This window comes from Hylobates moloch, unplaced genomic scaffold (genome assembly GCF_009828535.3).
Source record: "Hylobates moloch isolate HMO894 unplaced genomic scaffold, HMol_V3 SCAFFOLD_13, whole genome shotgun sequence".
Taxonomy (NCBI): Eukaryota; Metazoa; Chordata; class Mammalia; order Primates; family Hylobatidae; genus Hylobates; species Hylobates moloch.
The window spans coordinates 27,532,678-27,554,248 of NW_026652288.1; the positions used below are offsets into that span (position 1 = coordinate 27,532,678).

Genomic DNA, 21,571 nt, shown 5'->3' on the forward strand with positions numbered 1-21,571 from the left:
AAACAAAGCAATAACAGTGACGACAAAAACCATCAATAAAAGACATTCTTGGGACAACTGGGGAAACTGGAATGTGGCTTGGATATATTAAATGATAGTATGGAATTACTGACAATCTTCCTGGGTGTGATAATGGTATTGTGGTTCCTCTTAGGAGATGTATGCCAAAGTATTTGGGGTGAGGTATCATGTTGTATGCAACTTATTCTCAACAACAAAATACTTTTTTTTCACTTACTTTTCAACAAAAACAAAACTAAATACATACAGGGAAGAGGAAAAGCAAATACAGCAAAATGTTAACAAATGTTTAGGTGAAATGTAGAGTGTTCATTCAGCTTTTCTGCACATATAATAATTTTAACAAAGAGTTAGGGGCAACAAAGAGAAGTCTGCCAAAAAAAAAAAAAAAAAAAAGGAAGGTTGGAGGGGAGGCAGGAAAGGAGAAAGGAAAGGGCCACTGCCAATAATTTTAGTATAAATTGCACCTGTAAGTTTGGCACCCAAGGACATAATCTTCCAAGCCTCTCTTGGGCCATAACGCCTCTTCTCAAATTTCCAGTTTTTGCTTTCCATGTTTGCAGACTACTCATTTCTTTTGTTTGTTTTTGCCAGAGAAGATGGAAGCAGATTAGGAGAGGTAATGACAGGTAGCAGAAAAAGCAATGCCCTGGCATTCAGGAGACCTATCCTACTCACTCAGTCTGTGACCTTCCCCACATCAATTACAATCTGTAAAATCAGGGGGCTTTCAACAAGATCCGTATTTTTCTCCCAATTTCTCTTTCAATATACTAATTTTTCATTCCATTCTAAGTTTATTTTTCTACTGAGTGATTTAAAAACATTTCCATGACTATTTAGGTTTTCAAGACTTCTAACTGGTTGTTTTTCGTATTCACATGTTGTTGCTTGGATTCTGTTTTTCTTTCACAAAATTTTTTATTCTTTCATAATGAATGTTGATCTTAATTATACTATTTAAGGTATTTTTTGCATTGTTTATTTATTTAGAGATAGTATCTTGCTCTATTACTCCAGCTGGAGTGCTGTGGCATGATCATAGCTCACTACAGCCTCAAACTCTTGAGCTCAAGCAATCCTTTTGCCTCAGCCTCCCAAATACTGGGACTCCAGGCATGCACCGCCACACACAGCTAATCTTTTATTTTTGTAGAGTAAGGATGAAGTCTCATTATGTTCCGCAGGCTGGTCTCAAACTCCTGGGTTCATGTGATTCAACTGCTTTGGCCTGCCAAAGCACTGGGATTACAGGTATGAGCCACCGCGCCTGGCTGAATTTTATTATATGAATTTCATCTTGGGCAAATTCATCTGTAGGTTGTTGATCGTGTTGGGTGAATTTTGTAGCATTATGTTTTTCATTTGCAGGCTCACTGTACCTACTGTGAGTTGGAAGGCTGTCACACGTCAGCTCCCACCTGGTTGATCCCTGCTTTTCAGTGTTTTTTTTTTTTTTTTTGAGAGAAGAGTCTCGCTCTGTCACCCAGGCTGAAGTGCAGTGAGGAGATTTCGGCTCACTGCAACCTCTGCTTCCCAGGTTCACACGATTCTCCTGCCTCAGCATCCTGAGTAGCTGGGACTACAGGTGCATGCCATCACACCTGGCTAATTTTTGTATTTTTAGTAGAGATAGGTTTTCACCATGTTGGCCGGGATGGTCTTGATCTCCTAACCTCGTGATCCACCCGCCTTGGCCTCCCAAAGTGCTGGGATTACAGGTGTGAGCCACTGCGCCCAGCCCTCAGTGGTTTTACAGTAGCTTCCCCCAGGTACACAAGAGTCTCTAAACCAAAAGCAGATATTATATTGGCAGTTCTTGCTCTGCTGTTTCTGGGGCTACTGCCAGTCCAGTCACTAAGTCAGTAGTTGGCTTGGTTTACTTCTTGGTCAGAGGCTGTGTCTCTGTCCTGCTAACTCCTCAGGTTGGGAGCCTTAAATATGCTTCAGGCAGCAGGGGTAGCAGGTTCCTCCACCTTTTACTGTTAGCAGGGGAGCCACAGCCTAGCCTGTATGGTTTCCATCTGTGGGCTTGGCTCCAGTCCACTATAAGTGGCACACTTTTAGTGTCCATGACCCACAGCGGGTGAACTTCCTACCACTTCTGCCTGTTTCTGGGGCTAGTGTACAGCCAGCATATCAAGGGCTGAATGCTCTGTCAGGCTGTTCCATTTCTGATTTGTGGAGTTATTTATCTTGTTTCAGAGCTTGTAAGTATCTTTTCATTGTGTCCATTAGTATTTACATATCAGTGGTTTGTGTTTGGAGCAGAGTGAGTATCGTAAGCATGAATTTACATTACTGCTGTGATTAGAGTTCAACTATAAGAACATTAAGCTTTTGTTTTTTTTTTGAGACAGAGTCTCCCTGTAGCCCAGGCTGGAGTGCAGTGGTGCGATCTTGGCTCACTGCAACCTCCACCTCCTAGGTCCTAGTTCAAGCGATTCTCCTGCCTCTGCCTCCTGAGTAGCTGGGCTTACAGGCATGTGCCACCATGCCCAGCTAATTTTTGTATTTTTAGTAGAGACGGGGTTTCACCATGTTGGCCAGGCTGGTCTTGAATTCCTGACCTCATGATCTGCCCGCCTCGGCCTCCCGAAGTGCTGGATTACAGGCGTGAGCCACTGCGCCTGGCTCCAGAACATTAAGCTTTTAATGTTTTTCTTTCTTCCATTAGGTTTCTGAGACCAATTTCCTTAAAGACCAGAGTTCTTTCATTTATTTATTTCATAAGCATTTACTAAGTGCCAGCAGGTACAGTGTAGCAGATGTTATTTTCCAAAGATAACTGTATTAACCTATATCGTATCACACATCCTGGTTTTACACTGTGCCAATGACAATCTTCTAGTAAGGGGTGGGGTACTAGGGTGGACCTTCCTGCTTAAATCAATAGAATGAGTCAGAAGTGATGCCGTGTTATTTCCGAAGCTAACTCATAAAAGCCAACATGGCTTCTGTCAGGTGTCTCCTTCTCTCAGGAAGCTGGATCTTGAAACCCAGCTACCATATTATGAGGAAGCTCAAATCACACGTAGAGGCCATGTTTACATGTTCTGGCCAACAACCTCATTATGCCCCCAGCTGAAAGCCAGCATCAACTGTCAAGCATGTGAGTGAAGAAAACTTCCAGCTCTCAGCCTTTGAGTCTTCCAACTGAAGTCCCGGGAGTCAAACTATGCTATCCCCTGTGTGAATTCCTGACATGCAAAAAACTGGGAGTGACAATAAATAATTATTGCTCTTTTAAGCCACTACATTTTGGAGGTATTTTATTATGCAGCAATAGATAACTATATACACAGGGATAGCCACCAGGGATACAACAGTGAATAAGACAGATGTCTCTGACCTCATGGAACTTGTAATTTAATGGAGAAGACAGAAGAATTGAATAAGTAATTTGAGCTGTGATGAACATTTGAGGAATAAATAGAGTGCTCTTCAAGTATCTAGCAGGAAAATTTAGGCCAGTTTGGCAGTTGAGGGTACTCTAACCTCTTATTGTGAAATGGTTGCTATTTCACACAATTCCTTCTTCCTAGCATGGTGGTTGCTCAAAAATATTGCATAACCTATTGTGGTTTGTTAAAATTAGTTTCTTTGTAGTAGTCTTCTTTCTTGTTTCCTCTATGTTTTGAGAGATGAAATTATCAAGAAAGCAGGTCAAGAAATCCTAGAAGCCTTAATTCAGCCTTTAAACCAAATGGAAAATTAGGCTGGGTACAGTGGCTCACGCCTGTAATCCCAGTACTTTGGGAGGCTGAGGCAAGAGGATTGATTTAGCCTAGGAGTTCGAGATTAGCCTAGGCAACATGGCAAAATCCTGTCTCTACACAAAATAAAAAAATTAGCCAAGCGTGGTGGTCCCAGCTACCTGGGAGGTTGAGGCGGGAGGATTGCTTAAACCTGGGAGGTAGAGGCTGCAGTGAGCCATGATGACACCACTGCATTCCAACCTGGGTGAAACAGTGAGTTCCTGTCTCAAAAACAAAAAGTGGAAATTTAACTATTATGGTTCATTAATTTCTTTCTCTCCATGTTGCACTTACCAATGTGTATACCTGCATCCCACTGATGGGCGAGAGCTCTGTTCTAATGCTGTCTGGCTTATAAAAAGGGAGAAATATTGAAATTTTCTTCCTAACAATATTTAAGAAAGGGTGGTACAATATCCTTTCTTATTGTACCAGTTGACAGATAGTCTGTTCAGATGATACATCATGACACAGGGTCTTCACTACAGAATGTAGCAGATCCTTCAGGAGTTGTATACTAATTAGGGTTGGCAGATAAAATACAGGAAGCTCAGTTAAATTTGAATTTAAGATAAATGACAGGTAATTTTACAGTATAAATTTGTTAGGTATGTTATTTATTATCTATCTGAAATTCAAATTTAACTGGGCATCCTGCATTTTTACTTGCTAAACCTGGCAACTTTAATATAGTCCTCAGAATATGAAATAATTAGAAAAGAAAACAAAACACCAACAGTGTGAGGGCAAGGAAGGGACTAAAATTAACTGAGGTTTGATAAGTGCCAGAATATGGAAGTGACTCAGAGAGTCCTTTTTTTCCCCCTAGGATTTACTAATTTCCTTTTCTCCACACCTCAGTAAACTGAAAAAATCTGTTTTCACCATGCCTGAGAATTCACGTCATCAAATTGATGTGGTTAGTTCTGCCCCTTTGCTTTATCCACTTGCACGAACTTTTGGTTTCTCATAGAATGAGCAAAGCAATTCACCCTTACCTCACTTTCATTGCAGCAGAACACATCTGAGAGGGTGTAGAACCGGGGATCCAGGTCAGCAATGGCAGGGGCTGGATTGAACAAGGTTTTCACTACAAAGGAATGGAAAAGGGGGTTATTACTAGTTTTCATTTTTAACACGGTGCATTTACAGACATTCAGTAGGGAAAATCCCCGAGTTCATTTTTGTCTTCATCTGGTTAAATATCCACTTAGTTACGGATGTAGAGAAAAGTCTGAAATCTCAATCTCCACGACAGCTGGGTACCAATTCCCTATTTCCATTTTCTCTACTTTGTACTTTACAACATTTCAGCTCCCAGGGAAAAGAGCAATATTACAGTCAATGTGATTATAGAGTTAAGGCAAAGGCAACAAGAGCATTAGAAAAAAGTAAAAATACTGTGGCATGAAAGGACATGTGTGAATGTGAACAGGCTGGTGGACATTTTTGTGGGTTACTTTAAGTGCTTGGTTTCAAGGCTAGTTCATAAACCCATTTTCCAGGGAAGAAAAAGAGATGATAGAAAATAAACAATGAAAGGTTCAGAATTTTCCCGGTGGGAACAGTAAGCAGGAAGCTCATGTGCATATGCATATTTTGTACACCTATGTATGCCTCCCAAATATATCACAATTACTCCTGTAAACATATACACTTACACAAAAGCTTACATTCTTGGCTTCTGTGAGCAATCTGGGAATATAAAAAAAAAGATTGAGAAAGGAGGAGGAATTCAATCAGAGGCTGGTGCTAGCTCAGACGGAGTGGCTACAAGAGAAGGATAGATGGGAACAGCAGACACAGGGAAATGAGAATATCATGGCCATTTTTCAGAGGGAGGAAAGTGAGTCTCAGAAAGATGAGGTCCTATGTCTCAGGTCATACACTGGGACACAATTAAGATGGACCCCTACTCAGGGTCCTCTGGCTTTAAGTGCAGGGTTTGGTCCACTCTAAAAAAAAGTGGCCTCTCTAGGCCAGGACTCTGTCCACACCAACACATACCTCAATGCCAATTCACAATATTTTAAAACATCCTTTGGTTTGGGACTTTGTAAATGTAGATATATATATATATTTCAAGTCTTTAGAAATTACATTCATAGGAAGCTCCTTCTTTGTCAAAGCACTTATTCACTTGAGTACTAGATTGGTTAGTCTTCTTTTTCTCAACCCAGGTCCACTGATTTGTGTGTTAAGTAGTCTCATTTGACTGTAGACCCATAGTGTAAAAATCTCTAGCTGCAGTTCTCAGAGACTTCAAGAACAGTGATTTGCAAACTTGATTGCATATCAGCATTACTAGAAAAGCTTGTTAAAATGCATAATTTCTAGGACCGACCTCAAACCCACTGAATCAGAATCTCTGGGGGTAAGATCAGGGAATCTGCATGTTCACAAGTTCTCCAGGAGGCTCTCACATAGCCAGCTTGGCACTAATGCATTCCACATTCATGGGGAGATGCTAATCAGCACGTGGCTAATGGAAACTGTCTACTACTTGAGCCTGGTGACGACATCTAGTCTACTTCTGCACCTTCCTTGGTCTTACCTAGCATTTTGATTCAGTCAGTGGGTCTTGTCCAGTATAGGCTTACACTATTCCCACGTTTTTGTTATTTCAGAATCCAGAATGTCCACCCACAGAAATTCTATGGTATATTTTTGGCTGCTCAGATTTTTGTATAGAGTTATTGTGCAGCTTAAATTAGAAAACGGATGTAAAAGCCCAGTGTAAAATCTAACCTGCTGTACAAATGTAAAGGATTATTACTGTTATTATATTGTCCTTTACAGATAGCCCAACACCCCCGCCTGTCCACCCATCTCTTCTGCCTTCTTCTGGAGTTTGTAGCCTGGCAACAGTCTCTCTCATTGGTTCTCTCACTTCTGAGAGGTCTTAGAGATGTCAATTACACATAAAGGCTCTCATTGTCCAGTATTCTAACACACTCACTTAAACTTTTTAGGTTTTCAGAACAATATACTGTTCCCAGTTTTCCTCAAGCATTAAATGGAAACAACTGCTCACCTAGTGTAATCCACAAATCTACATTCATCAGCATTTGAGCACAGATTAGAGCAAGCTACAAGTGTGGAACAACATGGTAGAGCCATTCTTAAAAGATCAATTTTTTTCCCTCAAAAGATGCATGATCCTGTAATTCCTTTTCTAAACCCATCCTACAGAAATCCATAAGCATGCAAAGATGATATACAATGTTGTTTGTACAGCTCTGTTTGCAACAGAAAACACAAAAAGAAACCTACACATTTATTAAAGGGGATTGGTTTAAAAAGTTATGACATAGGCTGGGATTGGTAGCTCATGCCTGTAATCCCAGCAATTTGGGAAGCTGAGGTGGGTGGATCAACTGAGGTCAGGAGTTTGAGACCAGCCTGACCAACAATGGTGAAACTCTGTCTTCACTAAAAGTACAAAAATTAGCCGGGCATGGTGGTGCATGCCTGTAATCCCAGCCACTCCAGAGGCTGGGGCAGGAGAATCGCTTGAACCCGGGAGGCGGAGGCTGTAGTGAGCCAAGATCGCATCATTGCACTCCAGCCTGGGCAACAAGAGCGAAACCCCGTCTCAAAAAAAAAAAAAAAAAAAAAAGAATTATGACACATGTCTGATGTAAATCACTACAGCTGTTAAAAAGAGTAAAGTAGATCTCCGTTTGTCAAAGAAAGATTTCCATAATTTATTTATAAGTGAACAAGGCAGTTTTGTACTACCCACCCACCCCACCACCCCTTTTTTGAGATGGCTCTGTCACCCAGGCTGGAGTATAGTGGCGCAATCTTGGCTCACTGCAACCTCCACCTCCCAGACTCAAGTGATCCTCCCACCTCAGCCTCCCAAGTAGCTGGGACTAATGTGCCCATCACCATGCCTGGGCAATTTTTTTTTTTTTTTGGTAGAGATGAGGTTTTGCCATGTTGCCTAGGCTGTTCTTGAATTCCTGGGCTCAAGCGATCCTCACACCTTGGCCTCCCAAAATGTTAAGATTACAGGTGTGAGCCACCATGCCCAGCCTACCTTCCCTTTTTAATAAGAACAAATAACAAGCACACATAACTATATGTGTATTTACATTTATACACTTACACAGAAGAAAAAAATGTCAGAGCGGTTTCTCACTAAACTAATGAGCCGTTAGTTATAAAAAGCTGATGGGACTAAATTTGACTACAGGTTAAGTGCTGTATGCAGTAAAGACATCACTCTTAAAACACATAGTATCTGGCCGGGCATGGTGGCTCACGCCTGTAATCCCAGCACTTTGGGAGGCTGAGGGGGGCTGATCAAAAAGTCAAGAGATCGAGGCCATCCTGGCCAACATGGTGAAACCCCGTCTCTACTAAAAATACAAAAATTAGCCAGGTGTGGTGGCACGCGCCTGTAGTCCCAGCTACTTGGGAGGCTGAGGCAGGACAATCACTTGAACCTGGGAGGCGGAGGGTGCAGTGAGCTGAGATCACACCACTGCACTCCAGCCTAGTGACAGAGTGAGATTCTGTCTCAAAAAATAATAATAATAGTAATAGTATCTCACATCAAAAAACAGGTATACTATAAACAAAATGATATAACATCTGGGTTTTGCTTCAACATAATCCAAGGTGGCAGTGCGGGGTAGGGAGCCACGAGGCAGGATACAGATAAAACAAGATCGGCCATGTGCGACAAAAACAAGCAATGGGGAAAAGACTCTCTATTCAATAAATGATGCTGGAATACCTGGCTAGCCATATGCAGAAGAATGAAACTAGACCCTTATCTTTCACCATATACAAAAATTAACTCAAGATGGATTAAATATTTTAAATGTAAGACCTCAAACTATAAAAATCCTAGAAGAAAGCTTAGAAAATACCCTTTTTGACACTGGCATTGGCAAAGAATTTTTGGCTAAGTCCCCCAAAGCAACTGTAACAAAAACAAAAATTGACAAGTGGGACTTAATTAAACTAAATAGCTTCTGCATAGCAAAAGAAATGGTCAATAGAATAAACAGAAAACCTACAGAATGGGAGAAAATATTTGCAAACTATGCATCTGACAAAGGTCTAATATGCAGAATCAATAAGGAACTTACATAAATCGACAAGCAAAAAACAACTCCATTAAAAAATGGGCAAAGGACATGAACAGACATTTCTCAAAAGAAGACACACGAGTGGGCCAACAAACATATGAAAAACTACTCATCATTTCACTCATCATCAGAGAAATGCAAATCAAACTATAATGAGATACCATCTCACACCAGTCAAAACAGCTATAAAGACACATGCACACGTATGTTTATTGCGGCACTATTCACAACAGCAAAGACTTGCAACCAACCCAAATGTCCAACAATGACAGACTGGATTAAGAAAATGTGGCACATATATACCATGGAATACTATGCAGCCATAAAAAAGGATGAGTTCATGTCCTTTGTAGGGACATGGATGAAGCTGGAAACCATCATTCTCAGCAAACTGTCGCAAGGACAAAAAACCAAACACCATATGTTCTCACTCATAGGTGGGAATTGAACAATGAAAACACATGGACACATGAAGGGGAACATCACACACCGGGGCCTGTTGTGGGGGGGGGGGGGGGGGGGAGGGATAGCATTAGGAGATATACCTAATGTTAAATGACAAGTTGATGGGTGCAGCACACCAACATGGCACATGTATACATATGTAAGTAACCTGCACGTTGTGCACATGTACCCTAAAACTGAAAGTATAATAAACAAACAAACAAACAAACAAACAAACAAAAGTCAAGGGCTGGCCGAGATGGCTCACACCTGTAATCCCAGCACTTTGGGAGGTCGAGGTGGGCAGATCACGAGGATTGTGAGATTGACACCATCCCGGCTAACACGGTGAAACCCTCTCTCTACTAAAAATACAAAAATATTAGCCGGGTGTGGTGGCGGCTGCCTGTAGTCCCAGCTACTTGGGAGGCTGAGGCAGGAGAATGGCATGAATCTGGGAGGTGGAGCTTGCAGTGAGCCGAGATCGTGCCACTGCACTCCAGCCTGGGCGATAGAGCGAGACTCTGTCTCAAAAAAAAAAAAAAAAAAAGTCAAAACACAACAGATGCTGATGGGGCTGCAGAGAGAAGGAAACACTTATACACTGTTGGCAGGAATGTAACTTAGTTCAGCCATGTAGAAAACAGTTTGGAGATTGATTCTCAAAGAACTTAAAATAGAGCTACCATTTGACCCAGCAATCCTATGCCTGGGTACACACCCAAAGGAAAACAGATCATTATACCTAAAGGAAACATGTGCTTGTATGTTCACCACCATGCTAGTCACAATAGCAAAGACATGGAATCAACCTACGTGCCCATCAATGGTGGACTGGATAAAGAAAATGTGGTACATATATACCATGGAATACTATGTAGCCATAAAAAAGAATGAAATCATGTCCTTGGCAGCAACATGGATGGAGCTAGAGGCCATAATCCTAATCAAATTAAAATAGGAGCAGAAAACCAAATACCACATGTATTCACTTATAAGTGGGAGCTAAATATTGAGTATGCATGGACAGAAAGATGGGAACAACAGACGCTACAAAGTACAGGAGCAGGGAGGGGCACAGGTTGAAAAGCTACCTATTGGGTACTATGCTTCCTACCTGGGCGCAATATTCCCATGTAACAAATCTGCATATGAAGGCCTGGTGCGGTGGCTCATGCCTGTAATTCCAGTACTTTGGGAGGTTGAGGCAGGTGGATCACCTGAGGAAAGGAGTTCAAGACCAGCCTGGCCAACACAGTGAAGCACCATCTCTATTAAAAATACAAAAATTAGCTGGGTGTGGTGGTGCATGCCTGTAATCCCAGCTACTTGGGAGGCTGATGCATAAGAATCACTTGAATCTGGGAGGTGGAGGCTGCAGTGGGCTGAGATCATGCCACTGCACTCCAGCCTGGGCGGGCAGAGTGAGACTCTATCTCAAACAAACAAACAAGAAAACAAAAACAAAACAAAAACAAGTCTGCACATGTACCCCGCTGTGTCTAAAATAAAAGATGGAATTTAAAAGTAGAAAAAAAGACTGGCCACATGTTGCTAACTGTTGAAGCTAAATGATAGTATATATAGGTTTACCATACTATTCTCTGTATGTCTATATATATTTGAAATTTTCCACAATAAAAACAAATTTTAAGGAAAAAATTACATTAAAATTTAAGTATCAACTGCTAGAATAAGGAATTCTATAATTTTACTGTAAATACTGTATAAAAATCAATCTTATTTGCCTGTACTTTACTGAGGGACAGCATTCTTCAATAGTAACTGGATATATAGGCTTAGAGTCTGACTGGTAACTAAATTTAGGGGAAAAGTGTAAATGCCATAAAGAAAGGATTCTTCTCGGCTTGTGCTACCACAAATGAGCATACTCTACCACAATGAAAGAAACATAAATTAGTAGATGCAGTTAATCAAAGAAGAATGCAAATCTGTAATAGACAAAGTGGAAGCCATGATGTCATCCTGGGACCAGGCAGAGCTAGAGAACACAGAATGTACCATGGAGTAACTTGGAGTTGCAGAGGTGACTGGCAGCACCCAACAGTAATTATTATTGATTACAGTGTTAGATGAACTAAACTCCTAGTTATCTTAACTGCATGTTAATGGATAGCACAATAATGTCAATAAGGAACTGGTGAGGCCTGGAGGAGCAGTTGTATAGGCTAAAAGGCAGGAAAATGAGGCAGAAACTCTTTATGGTGTTGTCATGGAGGGCAGGGGCTGGACAGTTAGGAAGGCCCTAATTATTAGCTCAGAGAAACGGGGGAAGAAAATCACCCTAAGCGAAGACACTGTGAGCATGTTGGGATACTCAAAATACTGGCTTTGCTGTTCATTACTCCAGAGGCTCTTTTCTGTGACTTGAGCAGCAAAAACACTCAAAGCTTGGGCTATGTGCTGGACAATGTCACTGTGAAAGTCTGGATGGCCAGACAAGAAGTTTCGTTTGCCAAAGGCAAAAGGACTGAAGTGGCATTAAAAGATACTTTGTATCACACTGATAATTTAACTTTGGCAATTTTACAATCTCAATTATTTATAATTGTTCATGTACTGTTCCATTTGCTTGGAAATGGATATAAAGACCAGAACCAACATGCATAATTTCATCACAAGCAGCTGCAGCATTGGCTCTTCAGTGGGCCTACCTCATAGCATCGTGGCCTGGTGAGGATGGGGGCTATACAGGGCTACCGATTTTTGGTGTTGTAGCTGCTATGTCTTTAAAATCAATGCTTTCATTTTGATAGAGACAGAGAGTTTTGAGACACTATATTCAAAGACGTAGGGATCTTTTCGTCTGGATTTTCATAACTGATATATTAGCGTAATCTAGTTATGCAATGTGCTTAATTCAAAATTCACTACCTGTAAGCAGTAAAGATAATGGAACTGTGATAATAAAACCCATAGATGATGATGACGATGATGACTTTATCATCCTTCTTGAAGACGGAATAATGCTGTTCAGCACATAGGTAGCTTCCTGGGGCAATGGGTAGGGTGCTCAATGCTCAAGAGATCATTAAGCCCACTCTGCTCTGGGATCAGTCCAAAGTGACATGAAAGAACTGTGAGAGCTGTCAGCCCAATTGTGGTTTCACAGAAGAAGAAAGTGACGTCCAGAGTGAGGAACTGACTTACTTGACTGAGATCCCCCATTTGCTGACTGATTATGAATTTAAAGCCATATTTCATGATTCCCGAACCAATGCTCTCCTTTCATTATACCACTCTTCTTCTTTTTTTTTTTGAGACGGAGTCTCACTTTGTCACCCAGGCTGGAGTGGAGCAGCACAGTCTTGGCTCACTGCAAGTTCCGCCTCCCTGGTTCACACTGTTCTCCTGCCTCAGCCTCCCGAGTAGCTGGGACTACAGGCACCCACCACCATGCCCGGTTAATTTTTTTGTATTTTGAGTAGAGATGGGGTTTTACCATGTTAGCAAGGATGGTCTCGATCTCCTGACCTCATGATCCACCCACCTCAGCCTCCCAAAGTGCTGGGATACCGCTCTTCTTGCATACGAGAATGATGACGCATTTTACACACACACACACACACACACACACACACACACACACACACACACACACACCCTCCTCATGGAATAGAATCTAAGCTGCATCTGGCCAGTATCTACCAAATAGGGACCAGCTGACTGGGCCAGAGAAAGCCACCTGACTGGAGGAGTAATGGACAGATGAGTGTGTGTGCTTGTGTGCATGTGTGTTCGTGTGTGTGTGTTCTATTGGGGTTACAGTGCTGAAAACACTTTAGAGCCTCTTCTCTGTTTCTTGAGCAGCAAAAACACATAAAGCTTAGGCCACGTGCTGGACCGTGTTAAACTTTATGGACTTGACTTTTCTAGAGATACTCTTCATAAAGGCTCAGTTTGTTGGAATCAACGGGTTGTGGCAGTTTAAAGTGTGGTTTAAACTAGGAGACAGAACTTGGGTCTTAGAGTCTGAAATCATGGTTTCCTCAACTTAAAGTGTGACACTGGTTGAACAAATGACTTAACCTCTCAGTCTTCTCACCTTTAATCTGAGAGAACAATGCCTGCCATATCTTTGTCATAAGGTTTTTCTGAGGATAAAATGTGTAAGAAAGTACTTTATAAGCTGTAAAGTACAAATAAATGCATGGTATTACTATTTCTGATATTATTATATAAGGAAGTTCATGCAGAATTAATACCGAGGCATGCTGGCTCTTAGTGAAAGTGTGAAGTAGGCCAACTGGTCTGTGGCCCACCGTCACCTACCCACCTTCCTGCTACCCTGGGTCCTCCAGCTCCCAACTGGAAGAGCTACATGGAAGGAGATGGAGGAAGCCTTTCTGGACCCCACCCAATGACAGCCCCAGGATAGGCTGCCTGCCCACCCAGATTACTCTATTCTCACCTGTGAAAGGTTAGATCCTCAACTGTGGCTGCTGTACCTTTCTCTCCTTCACAAGCTGGGTAGGTAACAGGCAACTAGACTAGGACAGAGGAAACAGTGATCTCTGAGCAGCAAGGGACAGTAGGGAAAAAAGAGAAGTTGCTTTGATCTATACAAAGAAAGACAAGAGCAGGAACAGGGTGGCACCCTATATTCACATCACTCTGCTGAGATGGGCACGGTGCAGAGAATGCGTAACCATAAGCATTAGACTTTACTGTGACACTCCGAGAAAACGGAACCAAATGGGTTTTGGCTTAGAATTCTTTCTGACAGCCTCACGTCCATTAAAAATACACTAAATGTCAATGAAAATTTACCACAGCATGTTTTGCCAAGAGGAAAATTTGTTAAATAAGGATGAACATTTTAAAATTCTCCACAAATCATTTCAGTGACTTATTTTCCATTTATTTCTATGTAGAACACTATACACTTTGGGAGAAATCACTTATATAAACACACATACACACACTGTTCTTTTTCTTTTTTCTTTTTAATTTTGTATCTTGAGAAAAAGTCAATGTTCTCTATTTTATTCTTTAAAAAAATCACAACTATTGCCACAATATCAAGAAGTCATCATGTTAGAGTGGCTACTATTTATTTTGATTTTTTCACCAAATGATGCTTGATCAGAATATTATCCTAACTTTAAAGAGAGAAGTGGATTGAAGAGAAAAAAATTGGGATTTACCACCATGTACTACACCATGCTTGGCATCCTATTTTATTTTATTCCATCCTTAGAACAATTCTGCAGATGGAGTATTTCTACATGCATTTTACTGACAAGGCTCAGACAAATCAGGTAATTCTGCTAGGACCACGAGGCTGACAAGAGACAGAAATGGGATTCTAATTCAGAAGATGCTTTCCCCACTAGTCAGTGGTGAAAAAGAAGCAAACAAAGAAATTATCTGGATTTTTAAAAAGTCTGTTATTTGCTGGGGGCGAGAAAAGGAGTGAGTGGGAGAAAAGATGAATCAAGATTAGCTACAGGTTGATAACTGGAAGCTGGGTGATGGATTTCATCGTATAATTCTGCTGCTTTTGTAGGTTTGAAAATTTCCAAAATCAAAAACAAAAGAGGCAATGTCAATGGACATTGATAATATAGAAAATATTACACATAAATAATCTTTTGTTGTTTATTGAAAGATGATAAAGTTTTACAAAAAGGAGAAAAAACCTAATCTTCAATTCCTAGAGATGTTTGTCAAAAAGTAACTGGGCTGCCCCAGTTACTTTTGTATGTATGTATGTATGTATTTGTATGTATGACATGCAGCTTAACCTCTGCTTCTCAGAGTAGAAAACATTTCACCACCTAAAGTGTACCTTGGACAAGGGGCTGCTTCAGGGATTCTTTTTTTTGAGACGGAGTCTCGCTCTTGTCACCCAGGCTGGAGTGCAGCGGAGCAATCTCGGCTCACTGCAACCTCCACCTCCCGGGTTCAAGCGATTCTCCTGCCTCAGCTTCCTGAGTAGCTGGGATTACAGGAATTCCAATTCTACTTGTACCATTTCTGCCAACTACATTGAAGATTTATATTGCGGGATCTCGGAAATGCTACTCATGTTTTTTTTACCCTGTTTGTAAGGTTTTCTAACATTATCAAGAATCTCACAGATGGAAGAAGAATATTTTACGACAGAAAGAGTATTGCTTTGCTTAACTTAAAAGGTTAACTTTAATTAAGATGGCGATAAAAGCTTCTATAGAAAGAATGAAAAATATGTATAATTACCTCCACTCCTGCGGGCCATTGTTAGGGCTTCCAAAGAAGTTGCTGGAGTTATTTCAAGCTGGCAGACCATGACTTTGGCTCTGCTAATGACATTGGCTGCTACCCTCAGATCCTCGGTATTCAAAAGTAAATTTGCTCCAGCCACTATGACAATGATATTCTGGCCTATAAAGAAATTCCACCTATTATATTAAAACTAAACAAAGCCAAGCAAATGATATCCTGCAGTGTTATGAACACAATCGCCCTTGTAAAGTCACTATGCAAAATGTGTTGTAAGTATTAATTTTAACATTTCTAGGTTATTCAGCTTGAATTTTGAGTTCCAAATGTATCTTTTATAATATCTCTGTAAGATTCACATTATTCTGATCACCTGAAGCAAAATCTTAAAAAGATTTTCCCAATATTCTTATATATAAAGAATATTAGTTGAGAAATGACATATAACATACTTTAAACATTTCTTTTATAGAAAATAGCTGGTATATGTATGCGGTAAATGTTCTGAATCCTAAATGACAGATGCCGTAGAGATGAATATAAATAGGAATAAACTTGTATGACACTGTAGTATGCAAGCAGTTCATGTGTGTACCCTATGGTATTCCAAAAAGTGATTCTGTCAATCAAAACACATTTTAAATATCTAACAGACAGAAAATTGTATCAGATATAGAAGAGAGAGAGAGATATCTGGCTTATACTATAATGGATCAAACAGAAACAGAACTAAGGAATCTGATATATTCTTATTACTTGGAGCTGCTGTCTATAATCCCACCTGAATGAGGGAGGGGTGGTGGTGCATTTCATCTGTAAGGTGAACCCTTAAGAGCTGTGCTGTCCAATATGGTAGTCATGAGCAAGAGCCACACATGGCCATTGAACATTTGAAATGTGGCTAGTCCTGGCTGGGCAGAGTGGCTCATACCTATAATTTCTAGCACTTCGGGAGGCTGAGGTGGGCAGATCATGTGAGGTCAGGAGTTCAAGACCAGCCTGGTCAAACGGTGAAAACCCATCTCTACTAAAATTACAAAAATTAGCTGTGCGTGGTGGTATGTGCCTGCAGTCCCAGCTACTTGGGAGCCTGAGGCATGAGAATCGCTTGAACTTGGGAGGTGGAGGTAGCAGTGACCTGAGATTGCGTCACTGCATTCCAGCCTGGGCAAGAGTGAGTGAGACTCTGTCTTAGAAAAAAAAAAAAAAAAACAAGTGGATTTCAAAGATAGTACAAAGGAAATAAGGTAAAATATCCATTCATTCTTACCATTTTAAAAATTAAAAAAAAATTAAGATAAATTTCGGGGTCTCACTCTGTTGCCCAGGCTGGAGTGCAGTCGTGCGATCTTGGCTTACTGCAGCCTCCACCTCCTGGGTTCAATCAACTCTCCCACCTAAATCTCCCAAGTAGCTGGTATTGCAGGAGTGTGGCGCCATGCCTGGCTAATTTTTCTTTTACATTTTTAGTAGAGATGAGGTTTCACTATGTTGGCCAGGCTAGTCTCGAACTCCTGACCTCATGTGATCCACCTGCCTTGGCCTCCCAAAGTGCTGGGATTACAGGCGTGGGACACTGCACCCAGCCAAGATAATTTTTTGATTACACACTATAATGATAATATTTTGGATATATTGGGTTAAATATATGGCCTAAGTTAAATTTACCTGTTCCTTTTTACTTTTTAAATGTGGCTACTAGACAATTTAAAATTCCACATGAGGCTTGCATTTTATTTTTATTGGACAACACTGATCTGGAGGAATGAGTTGTAGCAGGCATTTTCTGTGCTCCAGGCTGCTCGTGCTGATCTTGTACAGACATGACCTAAAATCACCTCTCAACACAGAACAAATTCTATCCTATCATCTTACCACAGATGTGTTTGTTGGCCACGAGGAAGACTTAATAAAGTGGGGATGGTTCAGCATAAACCTAACCTCAGTCCTGGAAAAATTCAAAGTTCCCACTTGCTGAAAGACAGCATCTCTCCTTCCTTTTCTTCAGTGACCTCATTTTCTCTGTTGGAGTCAACTACTGCTTCCATGTTGCTGTCTCCCAGATCCAAATTTTTGGCCTGGCCTTAGCTGCTAAGCAGCAAGCCCAAGACTATAGCTGTCTGATGGACAATGCAACATGGCTAGCTTGTTCATGCCTCAAATTTAACTTGTCAAAACTAAACTCATTACTTTATCTTGCAAACTCACTCCTTCATTTAAAGGAGGTGATTGTCCCATTTCTGTGTATTTGTCCTAATTCTTCTATTATCACCTATACTCTTGACGGCATTACCGTACACTGTAAACCAGGCAAGGTCTACCAAATAGACACTTGACACACACTATTACATTATATCTTTGCATGGAAAATGCAGATTTTGTTCATAGATAAGAAAGAGAACTTAAGAATATTCCTAGAACAACAACAACAAAAAAAAGAGGTTTAAGACAAGGAATGAGCTGCTGTTGGCAGGAATAATTACTTAAAGTGTAGCTTAAATGAACATAGGCTTTCTAGAGTTAGAATGAAAACTTTTATCTACCACCTTTAGGTGAAATATATCATTATTATTGCAACTTGGAATCACTAAAGTTGAGCTAAAAATACCGTATTTTCTGTGAGAAATGATCCTGCAAAGCTGCATGATAAATAAAAGACACATTGTGACAAATCCTAATTTAACACAGTGCACACTGTCCACAACACGTGAGTTTCTGTCCTAGGTGCACCATGAAATGCTTGGTCCTTCTGAATATTGATTCTGATTTAAAAAAATCTTATGTAGGTGTTTTTATAATTAAAACAGTTGGCAGGAATTATGAAAACTTGACTTGAAGGTTATTACTATTTTTTTTATTTTTGAGACAGAGGCTTGCTCTGTCGCCCAGGCTGGAGTGCAGTCACCAGAACTTGGCTGACTGCAACCGCTGCCTCTTGAGTTCAAGCAATTCTCCTGCCTCAGCCTCCTGAGTAGCTGAGATTACAGGCATGTGCCACCAGGCCCAGCTAATTGTTTTTGCATTTTTAGTAGAGACAGGGTTTTACTATGTTGGTTAGGCTGGTCTTGAACTCCTGACCTCAAATGATCCACCTGCCTTGGTCTCCCAAAGTGCTGAGACTATAGGCATGAGCCACTATGCTCAGCCACTGTTTTAATTCATTCATTCATTCATTCATTCACTCATTCATTTATTTGAGTCAGGGTCCCACTCTGTCACACAGGCTGAAGTGCAGTGGTGGGACTACGGCTCACTGCAGCCTTGAACTCCTGGCCTCAAGTGATCCTCCCACTTTAGCCTCTGAAAGCATTGGCATTACAGGTGTGAGCCATTGTGCCAGGCCCAATTACTATTTTAAAAGATAAATGTATCAGCTATGGCAAAGCCTTGTGGCAGACTGTTGTATATATAGACTTTTGAGATTTGATTGCTGTTGAAAGACAAAATTGAACACTAACGATAAGTTGGATGTAATTAGTTGCTGCCATTTGCTCAGAACATATTCTATAAATATGACTCATCAAACTTTTCTTTGCACCTATTTACATTTACTTACCTAGTGTAACTGAAATGACAGATGAATGCTTGACTGCTTTTAGAGACAAATGTCAATTATAAGTTCACATGAAGGGTAATGGGGACATTATAGCATATACATATTATTTTGAGGCAACTTCATATATATTGGATAGACAATTTTGAAAATTGTCCGAAAATTGATCTGGATGATCCATGTGAGAAGTATTAATAAAGGGAAACACATTTATATTTGGATTGGAAAAACTATGTTTTAGGCCTTGGAGTGGTGGGTATAGTAAGAGGTCCATAGGATTATGGTAAAAATTGGTGCTTCTGATCTAACTCTGGAAATATACTGTCTTATGAAATGACACTCCAATATGCAAAACACTTACCTTCATTATTGACAATTATAGAAGCAGTTCCTGTAGCAGCATCTTTAGTCTGATATGTAAATTCTGAAAGAAAAAAGAAAATTACAGTCACATGTATACAGACTGGCATGGATAATTTATTTTAACAATTTCAATACAACACTAATCCTTGGAAAAACTTTTTAACCTTTAACCATCTGGAATGATAAAAAAGTAAGTAATTAGTGCTAATTTATACCCATCATCTATACAACAAGAAAAATAGACAGCTTTACATGTAGTTGCACCTTTTCTCTGCATTAGTAACAACCCACCAAACCGCTCCTACTTTCAATTCCCCCCAATTATTAATAATTGTATACATATGCATTTTTCTAGACCAACACACTTATGTTCTTCATTGAAAGGAATGTCAGAGTTGAGATAAAAAGTAAAAGTCAAATCTATAAAATGAACTTGTTTGATTATTTTCATTCTCATAAGCTTATTTCACCAAGAATCAAGGTCTGGCATATAAACAGAAATGTTGACCAGGCAGCCTTTGGTAGCAGCAAAGAGCCCTGAACTGGAGTCAGAAGATCTTCATTCTAGTCCTGGCTCTAGCTCCAACCAACCGTGTGCTCTTGGAGAAACCACAGAACATCTCTGGGCTTTGGTTTTCTCTTCTGTGAAATAATGGTTTCAGCCTCTATGGCTTCGAATGATTGTTGCCAGCTATAATGTTCTTAAAACATCTTTTGTGAATGCAGCATCTTTTTCTCCTTGTCATTTGTCACATATCCATGAGATGAAGGTTTGTAACCTCCTATCATTTTATTCCCATCTGGAGGAAGGTACATAGAAGAATCAACCAAAGGACATTTAAGCAAGAATGGACAAAGCTGTGCATAAAAATTCTCTGGCCACCAGGGGAAGGACTAATAATTCTCCTCTAGATTCAATTTTTCTCATAACAAAATCACAGAAAAAAGCTATAAACACTAACTTTAAAAAAGATGGGAATTTTACCTGTAGAAATATCATTCTGTTTTAAGTTCTCTATATAATCACTGCCAAAAGAATCTTTGCCAACCTGTACCAAAGAAATAATGAATATTAGATCTTTTTGAGTTAGTAAAATGCTACAATGTAGTTTTTAGAATACTTAGCATTTTAAAAGGGCATATCTGCATAGTACTTTATAAACATTAACTAATTAATGTTCTTAATATAAGATGCTACACTTGATTGCAGCCCAAAGAATTGTTATATAATAATGTTTCACTTATATCCTACTTAAAATGTGAAGTGTTTAATGAACGTCACTCATTAAGTCATTCTCATTTTGAGCTGTTCATGTGATAATTCCCACTGAGACAGAGTTGTCTACCATCATCAATCCTCAATATTTATGAAGAATCTCAGCTGTTCGTACTTTACTGTAAATATGGGCATCTTTGACTTGCCTGATGTTCCAGAATCTTTTTATCTTCTCCCTTGACACTGACACGTGGAAGCAAAGAGAAGGAAATTTTAAAGGCCCTAGCTAACTTGGGTAACTTGGTATAATGGAATTGTGTTTTTGCATCCTAGCATTTATTCTGTTAAAGGTATTTCAGTTTTTCCTTTGGACACCTATTTCTGTCCCATTCTATAGAGAACAAGACTAGGTTGGCCAAGGGACCCAGGCCTGATTAAAAAGCGTGTTCCTTGTAGTCCTAGCTACTCGGGAGGCTGAAGCAGGAGAATTGCTTGAATCAGGAGGCGGAGGTTGCAGTGAGCCGAGGTCATGCCACTGCGCTACAGCTCTCGTGACAGAGCAAGACTCTGTCTCCAAAAAAAAAAAAAAAAAAAAAAAAAAAAAGTGTGTTCCACCACCCTGGTCACAGTGATGGGTTCATGAATGAGCATGTGAGCTAAACTAGTCCAATAAGACTCAATCCTGGGACATTTATTGAAACTACCAGGGAAGACAAGTTTTCTTCCCAGTAAGACTGCTGGCTATAAGAGAATGTAAGCCTGCAGCCACTGGGGCTCACCATGTGGAGACAACTAGAAAGAAAACAGAGAAACATAACAGAAAGCAGGAGGGTGACAGACACAAACAGACATAGACTCCTAATAGCCTAATGGACCTCTAAGTCAT

At 40.3% G+C, this 21,571-nt stretch overlaps 2 protein-coding genes across 9 annotated transcripts in view; one reads left to right on the forward strand and one right to left on the reverse strand.

Annotated features, from left to right (window-relative positions):
- Positions 1-21,571, forward strand: part of BABAM2 (BRISC and BRCA1 A complex member 2) — a 576,872-nt gene that overhangs the window by 57,234 nt on the left and 498,067 nt on the right. The gene's annotated exons all lie outside the window — the stretch shown is intronic.
- Positions 1-21,571, reverse strand: part of RBKS (ribokinase) — a 110,404-nt gene that overhangs the window by 47,409 nt on the left and 41,424 nt on the right. For all 7 annotated transcript variants that reach the window (XR_004251314.2, XR_004251313.2, XM_032172587.2 and 4 more), the window contains exons 3-6: positions 20,455-20,518; positions 19,468-19,530; positions 15,551-15,715; positions 4,778-4,869 (exon numbers count right to left, since the gene is read on the reverse strand). Coding sequence is in view for 5 of the 7 variants with exons in the window: in XM_032172587.2 (XP_032028478.1) it covers positions 4,778-4,869; positions 15,551-15,715; positions 19,468-19,530; positions 20,455-20,518 (384 nt within the window). In the remaining 2 variants the exon portion in view is untranslated. The remainder of the gene's footprint in view (positions 1-4,777; positions 4,870-15,550; positions 15,716-19,467; positions 19,531-20,454; positions 20,519-21,571) is intronic.